At 36.6% G+C, this 13,438-nt stretch overlaps 1 protein-coding gene across 5 annotated transcripts in view; it reads left to right on the top strand.

Moving 5' to 3' along the window:
• EHBP1 (EH domain binding protein 1) overlaps nucleotides 1-13,438 on the top strand; it is a 345,468-nt gene that overhangs the window by 68,357 nt on the left and 263,673 nt on the right. For all 5 annotated transcript variants that reach the window (XM_087436678.1, XM_087436679.1, XM_014791477.2 and 2 more), the window contains exons 4-5: nucleotides 6,243-6,338; nucleotides 11,535-11,588. In XM_087436678.1, the coding sequence (XP_087292804.1) occupies nucleotides 6,243-6,338; nucleotides 11,535-11,588 (150 nt within the window). The remainder of the gene's footprint in view (nucleotides 1-6,242; nucleotides 6,339-11,534; nucleotides 11,589-13,438) is intronic.

The raw sequence follows: 13,438 nt of genomic DNA, 5'->3' as shown, positions 1-13,438 counted from the left end.
ATTTTTATAGCTAAATATGTAAAGACCTCATTGCTGAATCATTTTTTACTGAGAAAATAATTACTGTGGGTAATTATCACAGTATGCAGCTTTCCCGCATCTTCCTCTCAAGTCATGGCATTTATAACAAATATTTTGTCAGGCTGTAGTTGATTTGTCTATGCTTAAATAAATTATTTTTCAGTACAATATGTGACAGTAGGAAGCAGGGCAATTATGATAGACCAGAAAAATTATGGCTGAGTAGTCTGTTGCCTTAAATCTGGTTTTTGAACTAGAAATGTAAGCTCACAGAGAGATGGGAGAATTCCAAAGGGAAACGAGAGCTTTAAAGTCCTCACCAGCTTTTTTTTTTTTTTTTTAACTTTATTTATTTATTTTTCCCCCAAAGCCCCAGTAGATAGTTGTATGTCATAGCTGCACATCCTTCTAGTTGCTGTATGTGGGACTCGGCCTCAGCATGGCCGGAGAAGCGGTGCGTCCGTAAGCGTCCGTGCGTCCACGCTGCCAGCAGCGGAGTGCGCGCACTTAACCGCTAAGCCACGGGGCCGGCCCCCTCACCTGCTTTTTGATGGCATTACCACCTTTACTTCGTTGCTCTGTGATTGTACCTCAGCCTTTTACAATGTGTTCTGATATCAGGAGGCGGAGGATACAGTCGCAGAGCTTTGCCTTATGGCAGTGATGTTGGCAACTCTAAGGTATCTTTATATGTGACATCTTAAACATATAGGTATATACAGTTTTATAAATTGAAAATTATCAATTTAACAACTATCTGACAATTATAAATTTCCAGTGAAATATTTTGATTTTGTAGGGATCAGAAATAACAAGTGAATGCTTATTCTGTGTTCAGTTCCCTACTAGTTACAGGTCTTTTAAGTAAGGTATGATATGAACTTATTAGAAATAAGGCATTTTATAGAGTCAATACCCAAAATTGATAAATGTTACCTTTTTCCTAGGTCTGCCTTTGGCAGATGCCAAAGGATCTGTGATGTGATTAAAAAGTGAGAAAAATTCTATGAGTAGAAAGGAATAATGTGGCCTAATCCTTTCTACCGTTATCTGTACTAGAATGCTGGCAAATGATTAAATAACCTGCCTTTCCTAACTATACTCAGGAGCTAAATAGCTGTACATGTGTTTCTGTGCCTAATAATTTTCTAGGGAAATCCTTTCTATTACTCTGAATGAAAACTGGATCAGGGTTCTTGTAGTGCTGGTGTTTGCCAATATGATGTGCTTTTTCTAAATCAAGTTCTTAAGAATCTAAACTCTGTGGATTTGTACCATTAGATGTTTATTACCATAGCTATTTTTAATTACCTGTATTAGACTCTTCATTCTTTTTCTAGCTTCAGATTCTTGAATTCTGTTTAAGGTAGAAGTTGTAGTAAGCTCTTTGAAAATAAGAACACTTTTTTTTTTTTCGATGTTTGCCACTATGGGCATCTCTGGTTTCCTCTCCAGTAAAATTTACTGGTCCTGTTTTCTGCCTAGTATATAATAATTAGCTAACATTATAAAGCTGGCCTTGCCAGCTGCTCAGCTAGACTGATATTGTTACAGTATCCTAACTTAGCCAGGTTGTACAGTCCTTAAAAGGAATATCAGAAAGCCAGAGCTCTAACGTAGTTGGACCTTTTTCGTTGGGGAGAGAGATGCTGGATAGAAATGGTAAGAAAATGGCAGCACACTAGCAACTTAGGAACTAGCACCCTTCCATCTCTTTTTATTAAAAGGAAAACAAAAGATTTTAGTTTGTTAAGCAGATTGTAGTTTTGTTTGTTCAGCCATCTAATTACCATTCCCTGACCCAAGACTGAGGGTTGAAAGAGACCATTTTGACCAGCATTAGGGTACCTGAGGAAATTATCTGATTTCACCACCTCCTAGCTCTGCCCAGTTGTTAGGTGTTTTCCACATTTCTCTGCTTTTCCCACTTTTGATCGCTGTGTCCTGCACATAAATGTTAAGACCTTAGGGATGGAAGACTCTTTTCTTGACTACTGTGTGAATCAGGGATAGAGCTGGCTATGATGTCATTTGGGTGAAGAACTCTGAACTTGGAAATCATGGAGTTGCTTCTCCTACTGATTATGTACTAGTATGGGTTCAGGCGAGCCATTTACTCTTTGATTGCTTCAATTTCCTTATCTGAACCTGGATTAGATCTCCTAAGGATATCTTCAGGTCTAAAATTCTTTGGTGGTTATTTTTTCATTAAGAATTTTACAAATACTTTATCTTTTTTGCTGTGGCTAATAAAAAAATTTCAGTTATTATTCTCTTTCTTTTGTTTCTATTGTATGGAGAGGCTATGAAAATACAATAATGGGAAGTTTGAAGAGATCTGAGAAATATAGCCTGATCACAGTACTTGAGAACTAGAGTTGTCATAAATCTTCAGAATTATGTATATAAAGTGGAGTTTTGATTAAGGCTTATCTAAGGTGGGCAGAAATTTACTTTTCAAAATGGAGATGGTTTACTTTGTGGAGTTTTTTTTCTAGGACTGTTAACAGGCATGAAAATAGGCAGAGGAGTAGAATCTCTGGAGATGTGTTTTCATCAGCAAAACTCAGTTCTTTACCTTTGGCTATGGTGTGCTAAGTCTCTTGTAGTGAGTCTCTACTTCCCTTTCCTTATCTAAAGTTTTGTGATTGGGAGGCAATGGAGAGAGAATAGAAGGAGAATTATTGAAAATTTATTGGTTGGAGCGGGTGGACACTGCTAAACCTATGTCTTCTGCTGGTATTTTAACTACAATATATGGTAAAATTTGCATAGACCCAAGTTTTCATGATCTTGATCCCTTCTCAGTTCCATTTCCTAGGTTCAGATCCAACTTCTGCTACTTACTTGCTGTGTGATCTTGGGCAGGTCTGTGCCTCAGTTTCCTCATCTGTTAAATCTGCTCCCTGACACACGTCTACACTCATATACTCTAACTTCTTTTCTGGTATTGTGGAAGAATGGTCTGTACTTCCAGCAAAGGCTAATCTGTTTGTACTCCTAAGGACGTTACTCTAGCAATTCTTTCTCTTCTGCGTCGTTAAATTTTCCCTCTTAACTGGATATTTCCCATCAGCATAAAAATATTTTTCTCTTATTAAAAAATTATCTTCTGACACTATTTCTCCCACTAGCACCAACGTATTTCTCTCTTTCTCTTTCAGCAGAACACCTCAGAGGAGTTGAGTCTACTTGCTGTCTTCAGTTTCTTTCCTCCTGTGTTTTCTTGAACCCATTCCAGTCCAATTAGGCATTTGCACTCATCACTCCGCGGAAACTGCTCTTGTTAATTCATTAATGGCTTCTGCTTTAAGTCTAGTGGTCATTTTTCAGGCCTTACCCTATTTGACCCATCACCAAGATTTGGCACAGGTCATTGTTCCTTTCTCCTTGAAACATTTTCTTCACTAGATTTTCAGGATACCACACGCCTCTGGTTTTCCTTCTACTGTACTGGCCCTTCTTTGCTGATTCCTCCTCATTTCCTGTACCTGTTAATGTTGTGCTCCAAGGTTCAGTTCTTGAACCTTTATATTCTCTATCTGTACTCACTTCCTTGGGATCACATCCACTCTTAAGCTTTAAGTATCACCTGTATACTGATGATTCCCAAATTTATAACTCCAAGTCCATATATCCAGCTGCCTGTTTGAACATCTACACTTGAATATCTATTAGACACATTAGATTGTTTATTTATTTATTTTTTGGTGAGGAAGATTGGAAATTGGTCCTGAGCTAACATCTGTGCCAATCTTCCTCTATTTTGTATGTGGGTCGCTGCCACAGCATGGCTTGATGAGTAGTGTGTAGGTCTGCACCCAGGATCCGAACCCATGAAACCCAGGCTGCTGCCAAAGCGGAGTGTGCTGAACTTAACCACTACATCACTGGGGTGGTCCCAACACATTAGATTTAACGTGTGTAAAACCGAGTTCCCAGTCTTACTTCCCAAACCTGCTCCTCCTGCAGTCTTGCCTCCTGTCTGCTAATAGCAATTCCTTTCTTCTAGTTGCTCAAGGGCAAAAGCCTTAGAATTAGCCTTGGCTACTTTCTTTCTCTCATACAATCAGACAGCAAATCTTGTTGATTCTATCTTTTTTTTTTTTTTTTTTTTTTTTTTTTGTGAGGGAGATCAGCCCTGAGCTAACATCTGTGCTAATCCTCCTCTTTTTGCTGAGGAAGACCAGCTCTGAGCTAACATCTATTGCCAATCCTCCTCCTTTCCCCGCCCCCCCCCAAAGCCCCAGTAGATAGTTGTATGTCGTAGTTGCACATTCTTCTAGTTGTTGTATGTGGGACGTGGCCTCAGCATGGCCGGAGAAGCGGTGTGTCGGTGCGCGCCCGGGATCAGAACCCCGGGCCGCCAGTAGCAGAGCGCGCGCACTTAACCGCTAAGCCACTGGGCCGACCCATTGTTGATTCTATCTTGAAAATATAAAAATACATCCAGAATCTGACCACTTTGTACTGCTATTCTACCACCCCAAGCCAAATCACCATCAGCTCTCCCGAGGATTATTGCAGTGGCTTCTTACTTGGTCTCCCTGTTTCCTCTCTTATATCTGGAGCCTATTCTTGATACATTAGCTGGAGTGAGTCTGTTAAAATATAATTTAGATCATCATTCTTCTGCTTAAAACCCCCCAGTGGCTTCCATCTCACTCAAATTACAAGCCAATAAATCTTTGCAGTGGCCTACCAGAGCCTTGTATGATTGGACCCTCCATTATTTCTCTGCCCTTGTCTACTACTGCCCTCCTTTTTTTTTTTTTTTAATAATTATTTATTTATTTATTCCCCCCCCCCCCCCCGTCCAAAGCCCCAGTAGATAGTTGTATGTCACAGCTGCACATCCTTCTAGTTGCTGTACGTGGGATGCCACCTCAGCATGGCCAGAGAAGCGGTGCGTCGGTGTGGCCCAGGATCCGAACCCGGGCCGCCAGCAGCAGAGCGCATGCACTTAACCACTAAGCTACAGGGCCGACCCTACTGCCCTCCTCTTTAACCACTCTACTCCAACCACATTGGTCTCGTTGTTATCTAACTGCCTCAGCACCTTTCCAGTTGCTGATCCATCTCCCTAGAAAACTCTTCCCATGTATTTACATATCTGATTCCTTTACCTCCTTAAGGCCTTATCTCAAGTGTCACTTTCTCAATGACACTTTCTCTGATTACCCTATTGAAAATTGTTACTTTCTCTTTCCCCCTCCATCCTTCTTCCCTACTGCCGTTTTTCTGCACAGCACTTATCTCCACCTGACATACTATATATTTTACTTAATTATTTTGTTTGTCTGTCTCTTCCTATTATATTGTAAACTCTACTAAGGCAGATTGTTTTTTTACACTCCAGTGCCTAGACAGTATGTGACATATCAGTTGAGTGAGTGAATGAAAGAATGAATGAATGAACAAATAGTGGCTACCTCATAGCGTTCTTATGCAGATTAAATCAGTTAAACATAAGTAAATTCCAAACATGGACTGACATATAGAAAGTACTCCATAAGTGTTAGCTTTTATTATCACCTTCATCTCATGTCCATGGACAATCCTGCAGCCCATAGAGATGAAGACTTAGTTGAGGTATCTTGGCATACCATCTTCCATCACTTTTGGCTGGAAATGCCACCACAAAGGAAGAACTGTAGTGGTGACCCCCAGATTTGGGTGGGGGAGTTCCTGAGGGAACCTTGATAGTCAAGATTTACAAGGAAAAAAATCTTTAAAACTATAAGTGCTAGAAATATTAACGGGGAAAACTACGTTCTTCTTTACTTGCCCCAAATGAACATTATAGTTTAGTGGGAAATGAACTTAAATGCAAAGTATACAGTTAGTTTTTCCTTTTAAAGAAGGAATTTGCCTTTAAGTTCCTAGATCACAAAAATAATTTAAAAAATATTTCTCCTATTAGATTTTTATCCACTCAGGAATAGCTTTTGAAAATATGAGACACTTTGTTTTTGCATCTTCTTTTGTGTGTATGGCAGGGGAGAGGGTGCAGGTTTGTTTACAGATCGTCATTTGTTGCTACCATGTGATATAACTGTCATGGCCCAAGTTTAATGCTTGGAAAGTTTTATTTGACTAATCATTTTTGTTTCAGGGAGACAGATCTAATGGATAGTTAAATAGAGTCAATATGTTTTTGTAAATTATTAACATTGCATTTCCTGTACTTCAAATTGAAGCCATTATTTTTATTCTGGTAGGCTCATAGCTGGCAACCTGGAATAAAAAATCCATACCGTGGTGTTGTAGTGTGGCCTGTTCCTGAAAACATTGAAATCACTGTGACACTTTTTAAGGTAAGTTCCATTTTTATAAGTTATAGAATTTATTATATATTCATGGTTCTAAATGATAGAATATTTCATTATTCATTGTTCTATACATTTGGGTCCAACTGGACCTTAATGTGCATGATTTTTAGGGATATAACAATTTATAACAATGCAAAGACATGAGGGTATTTCATGGTCTATAAAGTCTGAATAATTTGGAAGTCCTTTTGAACTTGTTGCAATTAAGATCAATTGGAATACTTCTTTTACTACTACTTATATTCTACCCACTGGAAACTTTGAAGTGCTTTTTCTGTGGAAAGCTGAGGTTTGTGGAATTCTTAGTCCTGAGCCTCATTTTGTTAGCCTTGTTTGACTAATAACAAGATATGTTTTTAAATTAGTATTCGATAAATATTTTATTGATGTTAATATAAGAAGATAAGTTTGAAAATGATATTTTATAAATATTGATAGTAATATTTTATAAATACAATAGCTTAAAAGCAAAATTCTAGTTGTAAATTCAAAGTGCAGATACAAAAACATAGCTGTGCATAGATCTGCCTGCCTGTTTTATATATATGTTTTTTCTTGAAAGTCTTCCATATTTCTTGAGACATTGTAAAGTAATCCTCACACATATGATGATTAAGCACTAGAATATTTACTTTCTTAACCAACTCCTTACCTGCTCCAAAAATAAATGGTGGAGAAAAATATCTCTGTTTTAGCCTTTCTCAAAGTGGTGAAATTAGAAAACAAATGCTTTATGTCTTCTTGGAATCATTCCAATTGTGTTGAAGTTACTTTTGCAGAAGGACAGAAGGAAGAAAGACATTATTAAGCATAATTTAGTAACATAAAGTTTGTGAAAATCTGCTTAATATTTTAGGATATGCAGTTTAAGTAGAACACAGTTATATGGCTTAGAGTGTGAAATCGCTGTGTAAAAAAGTGCTTTTGATTTTGTAGTCCAATATATTAATTCATTTATTCAGGAACTACTGCAAAGATCAACAGAACAAAACAATATGATGAGCATTAATGTATTAACCCATGAATGGAATACTACTTTTAAATGTTCTGTGTTTCATAGATACTCTATTTTACGAAAGATTCTTAACACTTTATGTATGTATATTTTATAGTTTTGATATTATTATTATCAACATTATAACATTACTTGATTATGCTTGTCACCTGTATACCATACTTGATTTGCCCAGGGAGAAATAAGGGATGAAACAGTAGCTGCTCTTCCTTTTTTCCAGGAAGGATCAGAACCATCCTATTGCCCTTCAGCCGGCTGTCCTTAAAGTCCCCTTATCCATGTTTCTTCTATTGGAATGATACAGTAAGCTTGGTAGTTAACAGCAAGACCTTTGGAGTATTTCATTTAATTCTCACAGCAACCCTAAGGTTCTGTAATTATTTCCATTGTTCTGATAAGGAAACTGAGACTAAAGAAGAAGGTAACTTGGCCAGTCACACTGTGATTTAGCCCTGTCTACATTGTACTGCCTATTCTGTAATAAAAACAGCTGTAAATATAGATTACAACAGCAAGATCTCTGACATGCTTGAGGAAGACTTTTAAGTAATCTCTTGAGTGTTTTGATTTAGTCTGTTTATATTGATAAAGCAAATGAATGGACATAGTTATATAACTTAAAAAAAATGATGATAGAGAACAAGAGGTTAGACTAGAGCTGATAAATAGCTGTCAGCCAAGTGTTTGGGGAAAGGATATGCACTAACTGAGTGATTCTGAGTTGAAAGTGGCTGTTGAAATGTGTTACTTGGAGGATTAGGAGATAAGTGTAGTTTTCAAGTACTGATGGAAATGTTCAGCATATCCTTATCACTCAACTTTTATGTTTTTGAGTGTTAGTCTGTAGGAAAAAAACCCTCAAATATCCCTTCCTCCCCAGTTTGCTATATTAAATATTTCTGTTCAATTGTGCTATTGAGTCAAGCTTGTGACCATTTTAAATATTTAAAGAATATTTTTCAGCTGACACTTTTTTCTTTCTGACTTCCTCATTCCCCCGGAATTCTAATAGAAAAGCAGAAAAGTAAAACAAACAAAACAACTTTTTATCTTTCTTGGTAATTTTTGGATCTTATTTTTGAACAGCATTTAAAATATTCAAGTGGAAAATTTTTTCATAGTTTCCCCTTTCTTTTACTTTAAGTCTCACAATTCACTTAATGTTGAACTTTGCAAGTAGGTAAAGACTGCTCTGAACCCTTTCTGTCGTAAGTGTCATGTTCACAGAGGTGTGCTCTTAGACAAAGTGTTTTTTTAAAAAGTTATCAGTATGTTTCATTTTTCCATGATTTAACGAGAAATTAATTTCTTTAGCCTGAGTGCTTCTTTTGGAAGTTTGAATTAGATTGAAAATAGCCATTTCTAGTAAATAGAAAAAAAAAAGGCTTTTAAGGTTTTGAGAAGGAAAATGGCTCTTTAAGCCATTTTCAATTTTTCTCTTCAATGCAGTGGTAAGAAAAGAGACACTAGAGGATGGAGAGTAGGATACAAAGAAGACTTAATTGATTCAAGCTAGAAGCAATTTTCATTGCAAATGTTTTTGTCTAGTCAATAATATAAATCGTTAATTGTGTAGATATGCCATTTGAAAGTGGTTTGAAACTGAGCATTATTGTGGCTCCTTTACATCTTTTTAATGACTTGGCCCTATCAGATATGTCCCTTGGTCCCATTGAAATTATTCTTTTGGGGTAATACGTCATCTGTGTTTTTAAAAAATGTTTCCCTAACTTTGAGAATTAATATATGTCATATATAAGGCACTGTTCAATATTTGTTAATTTATAAGATATATGTTCATTAATTCATTAATCAAATATTCTTAAGAGCCTACTGTGTGCCAGGTACTTTTCCTGGGGGCACAGTGGTAAAACTGAACCAACAACATGGCTAAAAGTCAGACAGACCTGGAACTGCAACATAGTTTTAACACTTAGTACTTGTTCACTGTGGGAAGTTACATCTTTTAGGTCTCAGTTTTCTGTTCTGTTAGATGGGAATAAAAATAGTACCTATTTCATAAGTTGCTGTGATGATTAAAACACTTTGCACAACAACTGGGGCAGAGTGTGTGTTCAGTAAATATTTCGTATTGTTGTTATTTATTGTACTAGCTGTGCTGGAGCTATGCTGCATTCCTCAACAAAATGACGGAGGGGGAAAGCAGGCAGGAAGGGTGGTAAGATGTCTCTTTTCTAAGCATTGTGTCACGCTCTATTACTTGGTCTCTAAAGTAGAACTGTTTGTGCTCTAAATCCCTCATGGAAAAGCTCCTTCAACCCTTATTTACAATGTTTTCTCTTCATTAACCTAGTTCATGGGCAGGGCCGGGCTGGAGAAACAAATCGAGTAGAATCTTGACCTCTTTTTCCCTTCTAGCCTTTCCTACCTCACCCTGCCCATCACCACCAAAGAAACTCCTTTTTTGGCAGGTTTTTATCCCATCTGTATGAATTTACTCATAGAAATAGTTGCCTCAGTACAGCTCAGAATCAGTGAGCCACCACGCTATTTAAGTAAAAAAGTAAACAGAAATAAAGTTAGGTATTTATCCCATAGGTTGTTGGGGTCATTAAAGAAATCTGAGTTCGGACTAACATGGTCAGAACTATGATTTGGGAGAATTAATCTGTGTACAGGATTGATTGGATGGCAGAGAGATTGAGAGAATGCTGCAGTCACTTTTATCTTGAAATAGCCTAGGCACAAAGTGATAAAGACCCATGATACCTGTGGCAATAGAAACAGAAGATTAATAATAGACTAAAGTGGAATCAATCATGAATAAGATGCTTCCCTCTGAGAAGCATGTGGGACCTGAGACTCAGTAGGGGAGTAACAGAGCTTGTTCCCCATCTATGTGCACTCACTTTGGAGTGGTATGTTGAGCCAAAAGCCTGCACTATTTAGATATTTGCTCACTCTCAGTACCTTCATCCCTCCCCTGCCTCTAACACATTGAGTTGGACTTTAATAAGTTAAATGCACGTATGATGCGACCCTGCTACTTTCCTTTTTATGTCTTATACTCTGTTGCCTTTAATTATTCTAGTATCTGTGCAAATCCTGTATGATCCCACCTAGCCCAGATGCTTTCTCTCTCTCAAAGCTTTTCCTGTTCATTCCTGTAAGATGTGTTGTTTTCTAATCTGATAAAACCATGTATTTCAATCATCACATATTTATTTACATTAGTTGTTGTGTTCACCTTTGAAAGCAATGACAACTGTGTTTGAATCTATATAACACCTCTACAGTCCTTTATATAATAAGTACACAGTAGATATTTGTCAAGTAAATACTTAAAAAAGTGTGCCTCATTAAAAAAAAATTTGCATTTGGTTGTAGGATCCATTACCCTTTCTCTGGTTTCTGAGGCATTTCCAGGGTAATTGGGGGGGGGGGCGGGGGGATGGGGGTATCAACAGCCCATGCCAATTTATCGTTTTTGTGTAGATTATGAAATCCTTTGTAGTGCTTTGAAATTCCAGACGTTTACATAACCTCTTCACTGAACAAAACCTTACCTCAAGTGGTACTTTCAGTTTAAAATACTTACAGGTCTAAAAACGAGGACAGGGCTTTATATGAGCATTTAATATCTTAAAGTACTTCTTTTTTTTTTTTTTTTTGTGAGGAGATCAGCCCTGTGCTAACATCTGCCAGTCCTCCTCTTTTTTTGCTGAGGAAGACTGGCCCTGGGCTAAGATCCATGCCCATCTTCCCCCACTTTATATGGGACGCCACCACAGCATGGCTTGCCAAGCAGTGCATTGGTGCGCGCCCGGGATCCGAACCGGCGAACCCCGGGCCGCCACAGCGGAGCGTGCACACTTAACCTCTTTCGCCACCCGGCTGGCCCCCTTAAAGTACTTCTTAATAGTTCACTCACTAAGTTATCAGTCTCTGATCCAGTTTCTTTTCGTCTTGATAGATGCAATGGTGGAAGATAATGATATGCATCAACATAAGTAAAATAGAGAATTTCTTAATATAAAATAATGATTTAAACATAGAGAAATTATGGAAGTTTCATAAGAGTAGGCCATTCTGCCTCTCCCTTTTTAAAAATTGGTAAAAGCTAAAAGCAAGGCTGTTTATTTTCTTAATTGGATTGATTGGATTAAAGAAATATATTTCAACTTTATATTTTGCTTTTGTTACAGGATCCTCATGCAGAGGAATTTGAAGATAAAGAGTGGACATTTGTCATAGAAAATGTAAGCTAATTGCAAATTCCATCACCTTTCACATTTTTGACTATATACATTACTAAGGTACAATAGCATTTTGGTGATAGGAGGAATGTTGCCTTATGAAAATTAAATAGTGATTTGTAGCTTTTAGAATTTTTTTAATGAAATGATAGCCAATAGCAGAATTATTCGTAGGAAGTATTTTTGTTAAAACTATAAAAGTAAAAATACTCTTCAATACTGACTTATGTATATATGTGTACTCTTTGTATTCTGTTTGGAGCTTGAGGGAAAGACTATGTCTTATTCTTGTTTTTATCTGTTCGGCATTTAGCATGGTGCTTCTCACATACAAATGCTCATTTAAACACTTGTTGAATGAAATCACGAACAACCTTTGAAATCTTTAAAAAAAAGTATATGTTTAACTCTTTGGGTTGAGGGATTCTAGATTGGTGCTTTAATCATCATCTTCAATTAATTTGCATACTGTGGAATCCCACGTGACTAGCAGGCAGATAGTAGGTGTTCAGTAGATGTTTACTGAACGGGGATTAGGAAAGACAGGCAAAGAAAATATAGTGGTTAAGAGTGTGGGTTCAAGAGTCTTCCACTTAACAAGCTCTGTGATCGTACTTAAGTTTCTTAACTTCTCAGCCATAAATTTATAAGGCTGGTATTAAATAATTTCAGTGACTATTAGCTTTTATCATTGTCATCGTCATCATTATCATGATCATCATTAAAGTTCTAAAATATATTTATAACAGATTTGTAACATGCTTTGCAGCATATTCTTCCTTTCTATGCCTGACTTTGTTTCGTTTCTCAATGATAAAAGGAATCTTTCACCTTTCCCACAGTGGCTGGGCCATTTTTAGACCTGAAGATCTGGGAAGCTCGGGAGGGAGATCAGGTCTAAACACAGTAGGGGGAGTTCTGATGGCTGGATATCAAGCAATGTTACTGTGTTAAAAGTTCACATATGTTAACAAGTCTGGCTTTTCTATAGTGACAGATTTGAATATTGGACTTAGAGTAGCCATTGAAGTTTTAAAAGCAAAGTTAGACTTCTTGAAATTGGTTACAGCCTCAAAATCTAGCTTTCATTCTCATGTCAAGAGCTTCTCCCCAATGGATGGTCTTTTGGTTTTCAGTACTCATGGCTCTATTATATGTCTGAAGTCTCTTTATTAACTTGATGTATTAAAGAATTAACCAGTTAAATTTGGGTTGTAAATAATGGTAAAATTATGTAAAAACTAACTTTACATTTGTTTAGAAAGGTATTATTATTACACAATTAATCTTAGGATAGAGGCATACCAGTTCCAAATTTCTGAAGAACAAGTAATAAACTAACAAACCTACTGAAAGGTGCAAATGAAAAAAATAAAGCTACATGATATAGATTAGGTTTGAATGCAAAAGGCATTCAAATCTATAGGATTTTAGGAAAATTTTTTTTCTTAAATTCTGTGTTATATATTTTATAAAGGTATTTTAAAGGTCAATAGAGAAATATTGAAATTTAAAATAGTGAGATTTAAATGGATCATGAGATAAAGAGGTGTATTTTGGATTATCATTTCCATAGTGGAGTATGTATTTCTCAAGTCGAAGAGTATGTTTATATCTTTTTTATGAAGAATATATTTATTTAAGCTCAGAAGCTTATTTTGCTCATTTGCCTTTTATTACTCAAATGATTGAAGTTGCTGGAAATCTGACTGTCAGGTAAGGGAGTGGCCATAGGAGGAAAATGGAAAATAAAATAATTAGCATTCCTTCTCTCCAAATGTTTGTTAATAAATTAGATTACAGAAATCCAATAAAAATAATATAGATGGCTTTTAACTATTATTCATATTATT

Source organism: Ceratotherium simum, chromosome 11 (genome assembly GCF_057802395.1).
Source record: "Ceratotherium simum simum isolate JZ-2026a chromosome 11, ASM5780239v1, whole genome shotgun sequence".
NCBI lineage: Eukaryota > Metazoa > Chordata > Mammalia > Perissodactyla > Rhinocerotidae > Ceratotherium > Ceratotherium simum.
This window is presented reverse-complemented; position numbering and strand designations above follow the sequence as displayed.